We start from the raw sequence: 15558 nt of genomic DNA, 5'->3' as shown, positions 1-15558 counted from the left end.
GATCCAGAGTCAGTAGTAACCCCTAAACACAGCCTCCCCCCCAAATTGTAGCTTGTACAAAAATTTGTCAAAACAGTAATTTAAATTAGAAAATACATGTTTCTGCTACTCCATCAGTGATTTGAAAATAAGCTAATAAGCTGATCTCTTAACTTCTAAATGGTTTTTGTTTGGGGACCATACCCAGTAGTGCGCAGGGTTTACTCCTAGCTCTGTGCTCAGGGATCATTTCTGTTGGGGTTCAGCGGGCCGTATGGTATGCAAGGGATTGAACCTAGGTCAGATCTGTGCAAGGTGAGTGCCCTACTCCCTGTACTATTGCTCCAGCTCTTTAACTTACAAACTTTAAAAAAAATCATTTTATTATGAATGTCTTTGTTGTAACACTTTGAAAAGTAATAATAGTCCAGATAATCCTTGTTTTATAGCCCTTTCCTGAGTTTTTTTACTTGTTTATTATGTTCTTATCCCAATCCATAAACTTACTTGAAGTTGAGAAGAATCAGGGAATTCTAGAGAATTCTTGCTGAATGTTCTAATACTTTTTATCTAGCCTTTCAGTCACAATTTCTTTTTTTTTAAATTAATATCTTTATTTAAACACTTTGATTACAAACATGATTGTGGTTGGGTTTTCGTCATGTAAAGAATACTTCCCTTCACTAGTGCAACATTCCCATCACCAATGTCCCAAATCTCTTTCTTCTCCACCCCACCCCCACCTGTACTCTAGACAGGCTTTCTTCTTTCCTTATTCATTCACATTGTTATGATAGTTCTCAATGTAGTTATTTCTCTAACTGCACTCATCACTCTGTGGTGAGCTTCATGTCGTGAGCTGGACTCTCCAGCCCTCCTCTCTTTTGTCTCTGAAAATTTTTGCAAGAACATCTTTCATTTTTCTTTTAAACTTTTTTTTTTATTTAAACATCTTGATTACAAATATGATTGTGATTAGGTTTCAGTCATGTAAAGAATACCCCCCTTCACCAGTGCAACATTCCCACCACCAATGTCCCAAATCTCCCTCCATCCCACCCCAACCCCACCTGTACTCGAGACAGGCTTTCCAGTTCCCTCATTCATTCACATGATTATGGTAGTTCTCAATATAGTTATTTCTATAACTGCACTCACCATTCTTTGTGGTGAGCTTCATGGAGTGAGCTGGAAAGCCCTACTCTCATTGTCTCTGAGGATTGTTGCAAAAATGACTTTTATTTTTCTTAAAAATCCATAGATGACTGAGACTATTCTACGTTTATCTCTCTCCCTCTGATTTATTTCACTTAGCATAGTAGATTCCATGTACATCTATGTATAGGAAAATTTCATGACGGTCACAATTTCTTAAAATGATTTATTCACTTGAAGTCAGTTGTCTTTTGTGGAGAAGCTTCAGTTTGTTTCCACATGGGAAACTTCTCTGCCACATTGAATTCCATAAATATTTTTATGGACTGTCTCCAAGTGTCCCCAGCTCAACAACCTACTTGTAGATTAAGAGCACTTGAAAATAAAGACTGAGAAACATCTTAGGCAAGCAACTTAAACAGCTTTTTCATTTGTTAGACTGGCACAGTAATTTGTTAAAGTTATAGATATGTTGTTTGAGCAATGAATCTTGGTGAAAGGATCATATGGGGTGCCATCAAATGCAGGCCAGTCTTATTCTACAAGGCAAGCACCTTGTCTGCTCTACACTCTCACTCTCTCTCTCTCTCTTTCTCTCTCTCTCTCTCTCTCTCTCTGTCTCTCTGTCTCTCTCTCTCTCTCTCTCTCTCTCTCTCTCTCTCTCTCTCTCTCTCTCTCTCTCTCTCTCTCTCTCTCTCTCTCTCTCTAAGATCTCAAAGAAGTTACTTTTAATCTCAGAACAGAAAGACTAAATCAAGGTGCTAGGCAAATGAGGACAAACAGTTTAAGGAGGAGAACAATAAATGCAGACTAAACTATGCGAAGTTTGGGGTAACAAATGGGAGTAAAGGAAGGTATTATCAGTGGTAGAGTAAATGTACCATTGTGCAGGTGACATTATTTAGAACTTTGTAGAAAATTTGAGACTGAGTGAAAAGATTGTACAACCAGTAAGATACATCTTTGTATATGGCTGGCTGATCCTGTGACTCTAGCATTCCATATGGTTCCCTGAGTACCATCAGGTGCAGCCCTAAAACCAGAAAAAAGAAAACTGAGGGTATGAACATCTAAGGGTAGGTAGGATCTGTTAGACTGAATTAAGACATGTTTAGATTAGTAGTTTTGGTTATGAAGTATTTTGTTTAAGAATATTTTTGGCAACATCTGGCAATGCTCAGGCCTTGCTCTGACTCTTCATTCAAAAATCACTCCTGAGGGTGCTTAGGGACTATCTGTGGTGCCTGATACTAACCCCATTCAGCTTTGTGCTAAGGCAAGCAACTTGCACTCCCTCAGCAGTAGTTTCCAGTTATTTTCTATTACCTGTTGATCTAATTTACGTCTATAAAGTTAATTTTTGAAAATCTTATCCACAAATAAAGGTAAACTTTTCCCATTTTTTTCTGTAGGGTGACAAGCAAAAATCCTTTGTCTCATACTGAAAGTAAGAAGTGGCTTTCTCCTCTCTTGCCATGCCTTCCCATTTTGAGATTTGTTACCTCTTAGCAGTAAATGTGGTACTATCTCTCCTGGCAAATCATGCTGTTTGAATACTACCGTTTCTAGCTTGCTCCTTGTTGGATGTCCTCTGTGACACTATTACCAACTCTCTGGCTTAAGGAACCCACGTAAAGCTATGTGTTCCGGGAGATCTGTAGAATGAGTGGTTGTTCTAGGGATTCTCCTTGAGGCTGAAAGTTTTGGAGACACCACTGCACCAGAGATGGGGAGGGAAAGCACAAAGGACAGGCAACATTCCCCACTGCTCCCATTAGTATTCCTAATTTGTCTTGAAGTCTGTCTCTTCTTCACTGTGAGTCCTGGTTTTAATACCTATGAATACTCCCTTGCTCCAGGGCACTCCTGATTGGTGCTAAGTTTTTTGGTTTTTTTTTTTTTTTTGAGGGGGAGGGGGATCACACCCTGCAGTGCTTAGGGGTTACTCCTGGCTCTATGCTCAGAAATTACTCCTGGCAGGCTCAGGGGACCATATGGGATGCCGGGATTCTTTCTGCATGAAAGGCAAACGCCTTACCTCCTTGCTGTCTCTCCGGCCCCTGGTGCTAAGCTTTTTACTGGGGCCTCACTTAAACCCCAGGCTATGTTCCATTATCTTTCAGATCTCCCAATTCCTCTCTTAATCCTATATAAGTGCTATTGTAATAATAAACAAATCTGCCACTTCCCATTTTTTAATTTTATTTATATCTTCTAGATAGGGACTTGCTCCATCCTTTTTTTTTTTTTTTTTTTTTTTTGGTAGAATCTTGGGACACGAATTACTTTTTTTTACCTCATATTTCTGTGTTTCCTCACTTGAGAAAAATTATAAGAGGATAGAGACCAGGGTCCAAGTGGTCTCTGGTGCTTTGATGGAAATTTAATAAAAGTCAGAACTGGGGGCTGGAGTGACAGCTCAGAGATAGGGCGTTTGTCTTGCACCTGGCCAACCCGGGACTATTGGGGTTCATCCCCAGCATCCCATATATTCCCTGTACCTGCCAGAAGCAATTTCTGAGCGCAGAGCTGGAGTAACCACTGTGTGCTATAGGATGTGACCCCTTAAAACCAAACCAACCAAATAAACAAAAAGTCAGAACTAAATATCCAAGCCAAAATCAATGACAATAGAATCAAGAAACCCAAACTATAATGATCTAAAATTAAAATTGGCCAATTACACTGGTAGGCCAGGGAGTTAAGGGTGAAGACATGGGTTGCTTGCTGGGAATTTTGGTGGAAGGTGGTCAACACTGGTGGTGGATATGGCCCTAATTCACTGTCAGGTATGAAGGACTTGTAATTCACAATGATCTCAATAAAATGACTAAAGAAAAAAGATAATAAAAGGAATTTGGTCATCAACCTGAAACCTGTTCTTTCCCAGTAATGAGCTGGGGGGAAACTCCCTGGTCCCTGTATATACCAGGTGAAGGAAGCTGACCCTTGCCAGCCTTTCCACCAGACAGGGTCAGCATAGGTAACCACATCATTAACTATAAATGTGAGGATTTGTACATCATTGACTATAAATATGAGGATTTTGTTTTGGATCTGGTTTTATTTCATTGTTAATACATGGCTTCTTATATATTCTTGTCAGAAGTCTCTACAGATGGTTTCTAGTGAGCTGTCTTCATTTTGCATATGTTGGTTCTTATTATTTGGGAACATAGTCAAATACTGTTTTGCCTTTTTTTTTTTAAGAAACTGCTTGGTTGGGGAAAACTTTCATTAAAAACATTTTTTTTTAATTTTTATTTTGATCATATTGGCTTACATGTCTTTCACAGTAGTATTTTAGGTACATATTAACATTGAATCAGGGGAATACCCATCACCAAATTTGTCCTTCCCCCATCCCTGTTCCCTTCCTGCAACCATATCCCCCACCACCACCCCTTGGGCTGCTAGAGTAGGTGGTCCCCTCTTTGTCTAGCTTACTATTAGTGATCATATATCTGTTTGGTCCTGGTACCTTCCCTTGTTTCCGCCTCTATTTGAGAGGTGGAGCTCGATAATTCGAGTTATGTGGTTTTGTTTGAAGGAAAGAAAAGCAATAGAATGGAGTAAAAAATAAGAAAAAAAATAAAATAAATCAAATAAGCTGAAAATGGCGGGGTCCTTCTAGAGACTTTCAACCTCAGTTTAAGCGAGGACATGAAAAAGGTAATTGAAACACCGCATCAATACAGAAAGAAATATCAAATTAAATATCCAGTGAGCACTACAGCAATAAAGACAAGCACCACTCAGTAGTTTCAGTTCTGAAATCAAACCATGCCGAGTACAAAAAGAGAGAGAAAGATAAAATAAAATAAAATAAAATAAAATAAAATAAAATTGGAGACATCAACTTCAATATCTACACCAAAATAAAGACGTCAATGAAAATTGGTCAATCAATAAATTTATACATGGAAAAATGATTATTTTGTGCTTTTTTTTCTTTTTCTCCTTGCATAGGCACAGTAACTATTGGGGATATTATAGAGGGAATTCCCTTGGCCTAGGAGATACAGGGTTTCTCCACCCCTGAAGTATACTGTCATGGGATTAACTATAGACTCCTTGCATGACCATTTACTCTTCCCTCGGTGCTTTTTTGGTGTATAGAAGACTTCTGCTTCGTCATGGATGGTAAGATTGAACCTCTGTATCTAGAGATCTTGGTGTCTGTACAGCTCAAGGAATGGAGCTTATGATGAAGTCTTTCTTTGTGGTTCCAGTTCTGCTTCTTCAGTGTCGTTTTAATCCATCTTCTGTAGTTGGTGGTCTTGGTCATTACATTGCTCCTATGACAGAGCCTGGGATAGAATCTTTAGTTATGCTTCCAGAAGACCCGTTCAGTTGCTATTGTCTCAGTCAGACCTCTGGAATTGGAGATCTTGTTTGTTGAACAGATCGTAGACCAAAAGCTAGGATAGTGCTTTCTGTTGTTGTCGTCATTAAAAACATTTTAAAGCTTCTTACTCCCTTGTTTAATTGACATTTCTCTGCCTTTCAAGATTTAAAGGTCAATGTTTATTATCAGGATGTTCTCTCTTTAATTTTCTTGATTCTTTTCACTATTTGTTTTGAATTCCTATTTTCTTCAGGGAGCACTTTTGAGCCACCTTGGGATTTTAGAGCAGAGTCAGGTGAGCTGTATATTTTAAGAGTTTCAGCCTGGAAGGAAATTTAGTACTGCGTGCACTTACAGTCAAAGCTTTGTTTTAATCAAGAGTGTCCACAGTTAACCAGCTTTCTGGCATGTGGCCTGAAGATAATGGCTAGCTGGCAGCCTTCTTATGACTTGAATACTTGAATAATGTGGCGCCTTACATTTTTTATTCCTGAATTTTATTAATATTGGAAGTCCAGTATATAACCTCAGCATTTGGAAACATTTGAAGTTGTACAGGAAAGTATAAAATCATTTCTTACTGCTCCTAAATAAAGATTGCTTGGAATAACTAGATTATAGAAACCAGTTTGTTTGGCTTTGTTTATCAGTCATACACCTTGGTGGTAATGTGTTCTTTTAAATACCTAAAAGGCAGGTTTAATCGCTATTTATGTTTGTGGTATCAAGTATATTAATAATATTGAACCATATCGATTCACTCAAATTAGTTTTCTATTGGTTATAAGCAGTCATTATGCTCTAGTTGTTTCAAGACACATTCTTTAAACATACATTTCTTAGAATAGAATCATACTTTTTTATAATAATAATTAAATTTTAAGTAGACAGGTTGGAGCTTACTTCGACTGTATATCTCAGTAGGAATGTTAACGTTTTTAAAGTTCTGCCTTATTGGAGTACTCCTCCAGCATTAATGTTCTTAAGAATTATCTGTAAAGCAGATTTGGGGGCCCCACTTTCAGAGATTCTATAATTATAGTTTGGATGATGTTCAAGGATTTGAAATTCCAGTAAATTCCCAGAAAATGCTGATGCTACTGAGTTCTGAACCTTACAGGCATTTGAGTAGCAATTATTTAGAACCACTGAATTTATTCATAACTTCTCCTTTCTTTTGTCATTAATTTGTATGAGTTTGTTTGTAAAAGCAAGGAATTATAACAACTAAAAATATTTTGGTGTTTTGAGTACCAGACTTTCCAGAGCAATTTTCCTGAGTTGGTTCTTTGTATAAGGTATTGTGGGGGGCTGGAGAGATAGCACAGTGGTGTTTGCCTTGCAAGCAGCCGACCCAGGACCTAAGGAGGTTGGTTTGAATCCCGGCCTCCCATATGATCCCCCGTGCCTGCCAGGAGCTATTTCTGAGGAGATAGCCAGGAGTAACCCCTGAGTGCCGCCAGATGTGACCCAAAAACCAAAACAAACAAAAAAAGACAAAAGATATTGTGATAGTGAAAGTATTGGGAAGACACACCTTCCAAATAAAGAAAACTCAGAACAAAAAGAAAATGTGGTTAATGAAAGTTTGTAAAAAGTTGAAGCAGAGAAACAGTACTGGGGATTAGCACTTAACCTTTCATATGGCCAACATAGGTTCAATACCAAGTATTACAAATAATGTCTCAAAGATCACCATTAATGATTCTCAAGCACAGAGCCATATATACGTTGAATACCACCTGACATCGCCCCAAGTTCCCTGCCCCCAATTATTAATAGAGGAAGTATACAGATCCAGTTTAACAGTAAAATCTGACTTGCTCATATGAGACTTGGACATGATCCACACAACATGTCCAAATAATTTATATTAATAAACTAATAGGTTATTAGAATAGAGACAGAAGAGATAGCTCAGAGGGCTGTACATATCGTGTATGTATGAAGCCCTAAATTAAGCTCTGCCCTGCTTTCCTCCAAGCATCACCAAGGTTGGACGTGGTAGGTCCTCAAACTGTTGGACTTAGGCAATATCACAGAGCTATGCCTGAGGCCAGATTCATCAGCCCCACTTCTCTCAAGGTAAGATTCATTAGGAGTGGTCCTAGTGTCCTGCTTTCCCAATGCAAACAAAAGTTATTAGTGTGATCTTTGACATGCTATTGAAATTTAAAACAAAAAGAATTAAGATTTAAAGTAGTTGGATGTTTGAGCAAGGATAAATCTAAATATTGTTGAATCCAGTTTTTGTTTTTTTGTTTTTTTAGATCTGATTACTTGTTTGGATACTGCATCCAATTTTTTGGAACCTGAGTTCAGGTATGACTATATTTGTGATTTTTTTTTCCATGATAAAACTCTTCATTTTATTTATACATTTAAGTTTTTTTTATACATTTAAGTTTACTATTATTTTAAGACTCCAGTAAGTGAGAGCTTACTAAAGCCATTGAGTTACCGTGTTTACATTTTGCTTCTGTTGTATTTAGATCTTTACTATGAAAGTATCATTTTAATATACTTTAGAATTATTCATGTTCCAGAATCCAATAAAAGTAGAAATGCTATTTATTTTTTTCTCTAAAATTGGACAGCAGTTGGTTTATTATAGAATTTTGTTTTTCTTATCCAAGTAATATTTTGACTATTTCTCTGCTTTACGTAACTTTCTTTTGCCTAGGCCAGGATTAATTCTTAAATGATTTTCCATTTTTAACCTTAGCTGGCTTAATTTTTACAAATTATATATTTAAACACATATTATTTCCCTTAATATCCAGAGCTACAGCTTTTCACCAAAATAATTCTCCAAATTCTTTAGCCTGGTTTTGGAGATTTTATAAGATGCATTGCTCTAACTTCCTTCTAATTTGTTTCCATTAGGAAAAGAACCTTCTTTGTGTCGTTCAGAATGTTTCAGTATACATGTCATAGATGTTTTCTGTACTCAAAGAGGGTCTTGATCTGCAGAGCCCTGTCAGAGATTTAGCTGCCTGTGCCTTCCACTCTCCAGTAATTTTGTCCCCTCCCAGGTGCAAGCTGTCACCTGGACTACTGCACTGTTCCTTAATAGAATCCCAGTATCCAGTCTTGACTCCTTAGTCTTTCCCAGGAGACAAAATGCTTTTTGGAAAAATTTAAAAAAACAAAACAGAACAAAACAAAAAAATACAGTGAATGAGTTTAAGCTATCAAAATTTTTCGTGGACTTTATTTTTAATAAAAAATTATATTCCAGGTACCTTAACTTAACCCATGAAGCCTTTGCCTGTTCCTTGGCCCCTTGTCTACCTCTCCACCTCTCCAACTCTCTTTCAACTTTTCTTGTACTCAGTCCACTGCCCCTGTGCTGTTCATAGTCCTGCCTAGTTTCTGACACACAAGTCTATTCTGCCTCACATGCTGTTCTTTCTGATCTTCATCTGTTCTTTCTTATTTTTTGCCACTTGTGGCAGTGTTATTATTCAGTTTTCTTCATTGAGCTCACTTAGTAGACTCTGTCCTGTCCAAGGCAGTGCAGTCTTGCACAAATGCACCAATTCGATACTAATCTGACACTTTTTAGTTGTGTGGCCTGGGTACATAATCCCTCAGTTTTCTCCTTTGTTCATTGATGACTAAAAATAGTCTCTCCCGTATTAGGTTCTAATGCAGAATATGTAGCACTTCATTGCTGCCTGATTCGTCCTCTTTCACTTACCTTTTTAGTTATTTTGTAGAATGCCTTTTCTTCATAGGGGAATCATAGAGTAATGGTTTTTATTTCCATTTCTAGAATATAAACTCAGTGTGGACAGAAACTGTATTTGTAAATCCAGTACTTAGCATAGCCCAACACTCAATTAATAACTTAATAGACATTTAAGTAAATGTGTTGAATCGTGGTTGGGCTAGTGAGTATATAAATGGATGGCAAATATCATAAAATTATATTAAATTTGATAATAAAGCATTGATATATAAATTTCTCACAACCAGACTATCAAATATAATGAGTCATCTTAGAGTAGAAAAACATCTACCCATTCATAGTGAATAAAATAAAGTAGGGTTGGAATATGAAACTGTTTTTTGCAAATTCATAGGTGAAGACAATGTTGCATGTGTGAATGGAACGAAATTTGGAAGGACTTTTCATGGTAGTAATTCTCTTAGGGTAGACGTGTTCTATTCTGAGCTAAAAAAATGCATGTGATAATTTTTTTTCCTCAAAAGGTTTAGCTTTTTATATATACCTCTTTATTTTTATTTCACAGTAAGTACTGCCCATCTGGTTGCCTCCTTCCCTTTGCAGAGATATCTGGAACAATCCCTCATGGATATAGAGATGTAAGTGGGCTATAGACTTATGTTAAAGTTATAATTTATTTTTTAAACTAAAGAATAGGTAGGTTTGTACCTAATTCTATTTTTTTATTTTTGGCTGTCTAGGATTGTTTCTTTTTAATAAGCCATTATATTTTAAATTTTTCTTTCACTTAAGAAAATATGTCTAAAATCATAGTACTAATAACCTACTCCACACTTAATGAGAGAAACCACCTAGATAATTCTTAAGGTTTTGTTAGTAAATAACCAAATTAAAATTAAAAGCTTTCTTTGTTTTGTTTTGTGGGCCATACCCACAACACAAAGTAAGTCCTGAGCACTTACTTCTGGCCCTGCACTCATGGATCACTCGATAGAGTTCAGGTGTCAGTGATTGAAACCAGCTTAGCCATGTGCAAGCACCTGCTCATTATACTACCTCTTTATGACTCATCTCTTTTTTTTTTTTCTCTCTTTCTGAAGTCTTCTCCATTGTGTATGGCTGGTGTGCATGCTGGAGTAGTGTCAAACACTTTAGGTGGCCAGATCAGTGTTGTCATTAGTAAAGGAATTCCATACTACGAAAGTTCACTAGCCAACAATGTCACATCTGTCGTGTAAGTATTTGTGCTATTTATAATAAATATGTTAGACAAATGTTGCCTAGGGACTAACTACATATTGCTGGAGACCTTAGCAATACAACAGTTAGTGATATATATGAAATTATATTTTTGCAATAATTACACATCTTTGTATGGTACTCTACTTATATTGAAGAATATAAGCAAGGTTACTCCTTGGCTTGTTTTCAAAAGATTTGACAAAACTTTACATTATTTTATTTATTTATTTATTTATTTATTTATTTTTTGCTTTTTGGGTCACACCTGGTAGCACTCAGGGGGTTACTCCTAGCTCTGCGCTCAGATATAGCTCCTGGCAGGCACAGGGGACCATAAGGGATGCTGGGATTCGAACTGGGGTCCTTCCTGTGCTGGCTGCATGCAAGGCAAACACCCTACCACTGTGCTATTGCTCTGGGCCCCTTTTTTTTTGGGGGGGGGGGCTACACCCAGTGATGCTCAGGGATTACTCATGGCTATGCGCTTAAATCTATCCTGGCTTGGGGGACAATAAGGGATAACGGGGATCAAACCACAGTTTGTCCTAGCCTAGCGCGAGCAAGGCAAACGTCCTACAGCTTGTGCCACTGTTCCAGCCCCACTTTACATTATTTTTAAGATTAAAGTCATAGCTTCTCTTCCTTATAGCCTGTGTTGTGACCCAGAATGGATTAAGGTTAATTGAAATATTTTGAATATAAAGTTTTTATATAAGTCAAAGGTTGTATTATTAATCCACCTCTCTTCCCAAGAGAGATTTTATCTTTTGTTTTCAAAGTATAAGCTAGGCATCAAATAAGGAAAAGCTGAAACTTTACATACAAACACAATACTTGATATCTGTTTTTATAAACTTTGCTTCTTATATGTTTAGTCATGCAAAGAGCACAAGCCTAATTGAAACCAGTTTCTCTTCAGAGGTCTTAGGCCAGGTTTTAGCCAGAAGGCAAGAGTGTGTCCATATCCAGGACATTATAAAGCAAGAGTCAACAGATCAGCTAGCTGATGGTTTAAATTTTATGGGCCTCATATTATTTTTGTTTTATTTACAACTTCATATGAAAATATGTTCTTAGCTTAATGGGTCATATAAAACAGGCTATTAAGCTATCATTTGCCCATTGTTGGCATTGAGTCAGCTACCATTCCATCTTTTGGCTTCCTCTGATGGTTTTATTCAAGCCCTATTATTCCTTCCCCCTAGTGTCTACTTTTAGAAAGAAAATTTGTGTGTGAATTTTTTGTTGTATTTTAAAAACAAGGACAGGTTGCATTCTCTAATACTCGTTGGATTTTGTGCCAAAAGGATATCTCACCATGTTCCTTAGAGTCCTTTGACTTGCCAAGTGATGTGGTGGTCACCTATTTTATACTGTTGTTTACCCCCATCATACACATTCTGCTCAACACTTTGAATTCCAAAGACAGTGATGCATTGTAATACCAAAACTTGTTCTTAGACATGTTGGTTTCTAGTAACAAATTCAGTGTCTTTTTTAGTGTCTTTTTAATAACATTTCTTCTATTTAGCCCAGTGCTTCTCAATTATTTTCTGTCATGCCCCCTTAGGAAGAAGAAACATTTTTTGCCTGCGCCCCCCCCCCCCGCGTGACTGTAAATAGTATCTTTATTAAAAAAACTTTAGGGCCAGAGAGATAGCATGGAGGTAGGGCGTTTGCCTTGCATGCAGGACGGTGGTTCGAATCCCAGCATCCTATATGGTCCCCCGAGCCTTCCAGGAGCGATTTCTGAGCATAGAGCCGGGAGTAACCCCTGAGCACTGCCAGGTGTGATCCAAAAACCAAACAAACAGACAAAACCTTTAACCTGCAAAACAAAAATATATAAAATAATTTGAGCTGATTTTTTTTTTTTAATCAGAGGTGATGTCTGGATTAATGGCTACAATAAGCACGTTTTACAATGCATAGCTTAGTGGGGTTTGAAGCAGGACACAGCAACTCTCAGCTCCAGAGACATAGAGACATAAACATGGGGCTTAGATTGTTATGACAGTGTTTGCCGAGGTCAAATGCCGCTCCCCCCTTTATGGAGCCTCACGGCCCCCCTGGGGGGTGCACCCCACTATTTGAGAAGCACTGATTTAGCCTAAGAGATCCACATTCTCTGAGAATTACACCTTTCATTTTGCTTTAACCAAATATAGTTGCCAAGAAAAATTTTAGGAGCCAATTATATCATGAAAAAGAAATAAAATAAGCAGGATTAAAAGTTATGTGGACACAGTATTGTATAATTAATAAACTTGATAACTTTAGAGAAAGTTGTTTATGTTAACTAAGGGAATAGTGCTACTTAGAAATAAAACTTAATTTTGGTAAGAGCAGTATACATATTTTTATAGTAAAATTAAAACAGAAGAAAGACAAATATTCATGTATGTAACTGTCACCAAAAAACCTCTCTTTCAGGGGACACTTATCTACAAGTCTTTTTACATTTAAGACAAGTGGTAAGCATATTATGGTCTTCATAAATTATTATAATTGTATATAGCTAATAACCTTTGACATACCCTGTGTCAATTACTGATTTTGTTTACTTGTTTAGTTGTCATAACAACACCATGAGGTAATTAAGTACTTATATAATAAACAAAAAGAACCAGAGGTTTTTCTATTAATAGTAAGGGTTCTTTAGAAAAGGCAATACTTGAAATCATCATAGAATTAATGTTTTGAGAAAATTTTATAAAGTTACTGTGAAATACAGAGTTAAAAAGTTGTTGATAGTTGAATTTTGATCATACAATGTTCTAACATTCTCCCTTCACCATTTTTGATTTTCTGCCACCAGTTTCCTTAGAGGGGACCCTCTTGTCTCTACCCTCAGCCTACTTCTATGTCAGACACCTCTCTCTTTTTCTCTCTTTCTTTCCCTCGTCTCTCTTTCTCTCCCTCTATCTCCCTTTCTATCTCCCTTCCTTCTTCCCCCTCTCCATCTCTTTTCTCCCTCTTTCCCTTTAGCACCCTGGTTTGTGATACTATTACTAATGGGATATCATACATATCACTTGACTTCCTTTCAATTCCCAGTTCTTATCCAAAGTGATCATTTCAAATATTGTCATAATGTTCCTTTTCTCTTCTAACTGCAGTTTTCATTCTTCCTATCATTTCCATTGTGTTTAGGTATTATTTTCATACTTTGTTTTTTCATATCCTAAAGATGAATATCATCATTTTTTTCTGTCCCTCTTTCTCTGGTTCATTTCACTCAGCACGATATTTTCCATGTCTATCCATAAAGAATTCATTTTTTCCATGGAAAATAGCTATGAATATAGCCTATGATTTATCAGACACTGTCCTGATTCTAATGAAACAAAGTGGGCAGGTTAAACAAAATTAAGATTTCCTGGAATTTATTTCTAATAAAGAAAATCTGATACTATATGATGAATAAGTAAATTATTTATAACATTGTTTCTAGAATTTTAACAGATTTTTATTTCTAAAAAAAAATAAGAAAATGTTCTTGGGGCCAGTGAGGTGGCGCTAGAGGTAAGGTGTCTGCCTTGCAAGCACTAGCCAAGGAAGGACCACGGTTCGATCCCTATATGGTCCTATATGGTCCCCCCAAGCCAGGGGCAATTTCTGAGCGCTTAGCCAGGAGTAACCCCTGAGCAATAAATGGGTGTGGCCCAAAACAAAACAAAACAAAAAAAAGAAAATTTTCTTAAAGGGAGGCAACTCAGAATTGACTGGTTGGGATCAGAGCCTAGGAAAAAAAAACAACCTGCCTATTTTTTAAATTTTGGCCTGTTTTTGAAAGAACAGTCTAGTATTAGTCTTTAGAATATGTAAATTAAAGGTACAGTAGAAAATTTACAGTAAACAAGCTTACATGAATTTTGAGTTTTTATCTGGAAATCAAATGATTTTTCTTTCTCTGTTTTAGGTTGTTATGGAACACTGGGGATGGAATCAGGTGTGATTGCCGATCCTCAGATAACGGCATCGTCTGTGCTGGAGTGGACTGACCACATGGGACAGGAAAACATCTGGAAACCAGAGAAGGCCAGGCTGAGAAAACCTGGACCTCCTTGGGCAGCTTTTGCCACTGATGAATATCAGTGGTTACAGATAGATCTAAATAAGGAGAAGAAGATAACAGGTTAATATAGAGTTTCTCAAAATTTATAAACTGATTTTATATGGAAACCTGGTAACATCAAAGACAGTCATAGTAAGTTAGGTCATTGGCACATTTGATTATATAACTTTGTGTTTACTTTATTGATTATTAACATTACCAAAGATGGTTTTATAAAACCATGGTCCAGAAATGGAATTGGTATTTGGTTCCTGTTAGCTTTTATTTTTCATTGTAATAAAATTGCTTAAGGTTGTGTTTCATAAAGTGATTTTGAAACATCTGAAATAATCATCTCTCTAGCCATTAAGAGAAATTTATGTTCACAAAGACCATATAAGTGCTTTAAATAATACTCCATATGAGCTGAGTAAGAGCAACTCAGCAAATGATCATCATAATTGCTTAGGCTTGGCTTAGATAATTTTGGCAGAAATTACTTTCCTTTGATGCTGAAAATAATACCAATGATTATCTTTAATCTATTCATTTCCAGAAAGTCAATTTTATTTGATAGTTAAAATATATTGTCCAGTGATATGAAAATAAACTGCCAAAATGGAATATTCTTTCTTAATATGTACCCATAATTTTCAATAGCACAAAACTAAGAATTTAATTGCTATCACGAAAATTTGTGGTAGAGTTTGGCAATGTGCCATACGAAAGTAATGTTAGGACAGGGCATTATAGATGATTTACTACTATTCAAATTTCAAGAATCAGACCATTTATAGTTCAATAATGCAAATAACTCTCCATTTTCCAGGTATTATAACCACTGGCTCCACTATGGTGGAGCATAATTACTATGTGTCAGCATACAGGATTCTATACAGTGATGATGGGCAAAAATGGACTGTGTACAGAGAGCCTGGTGTGGAGCAGGACAAGGTAAAAAGAAATATTACTACAGATGTCTTTAACATTTGTTTAAAATGAGTTTGCCAAGAGTTTCCTGAGCTGTCATTTGGTCTCCCTCTGCCCTCTTCTGGTTATTTTAGGTACTTTTACTTATTTGCT

General features: G+C 36.7%; 1 protein-coding gene across 1 annotated transcript in view; it reads left to right on the top strand.

The window, feature by feature from the left end:
• DCBLD2 (discoidin, CUB and LCCL domain containing 2) overlaps nucleotides 1–15558 on the top strand; it is a 63249-nt gene that overhangs the window by 25959 nt on the left and 21732 nt on the right. Inside the window, exons 4-9 of the mRNA XM_049785646.1 lie at nucleotides 7753–7804; nucleotides 9742–9814; nucleotides 10277–10410; nucleotides 12852–12892; nucleotides 14341–14556; nucleotides 15305–15429. Coding sequence (XP_049641603.1) covers nucleotides 7753–7804; nucleotides 9742–9814; nucleotides 10277–10410; nucleotides 12852–12892; nucleotides 14341–14556; nucleotides 15305–15429 — 641 coding nt within the window. The remainder of the gene's footprint in view (nucleotides 1–7752; nucleotides 7805–9741; nucleotides 9815–10276; nucleotides 10411–12851; nucleotides 12893–14340; nucleotides 14557–15304; nucleotides 15430–15558) is intronic.

This window comes from Suncus etruscus, chromosome 13, assembly GCF_024139225.1.
Source record: "Suncus etruscus isolate mSunEtr1 chromosome 13, mSunEtr1.pri.cur, whole genome shotgun sequence".
In the NCBI taxonomy this organism is placed as follows: Eukaryota; Metazoa; Chordata; class Mammalia; order Eulipotyphla; family Soricidae; genus Suncus; species Suncus etruscus.
The sequence above is the reverse complement of the archived record's forward strand: the minus strand, read 5'-3'. Positions and strand labels throughout refer to the sequence as shown.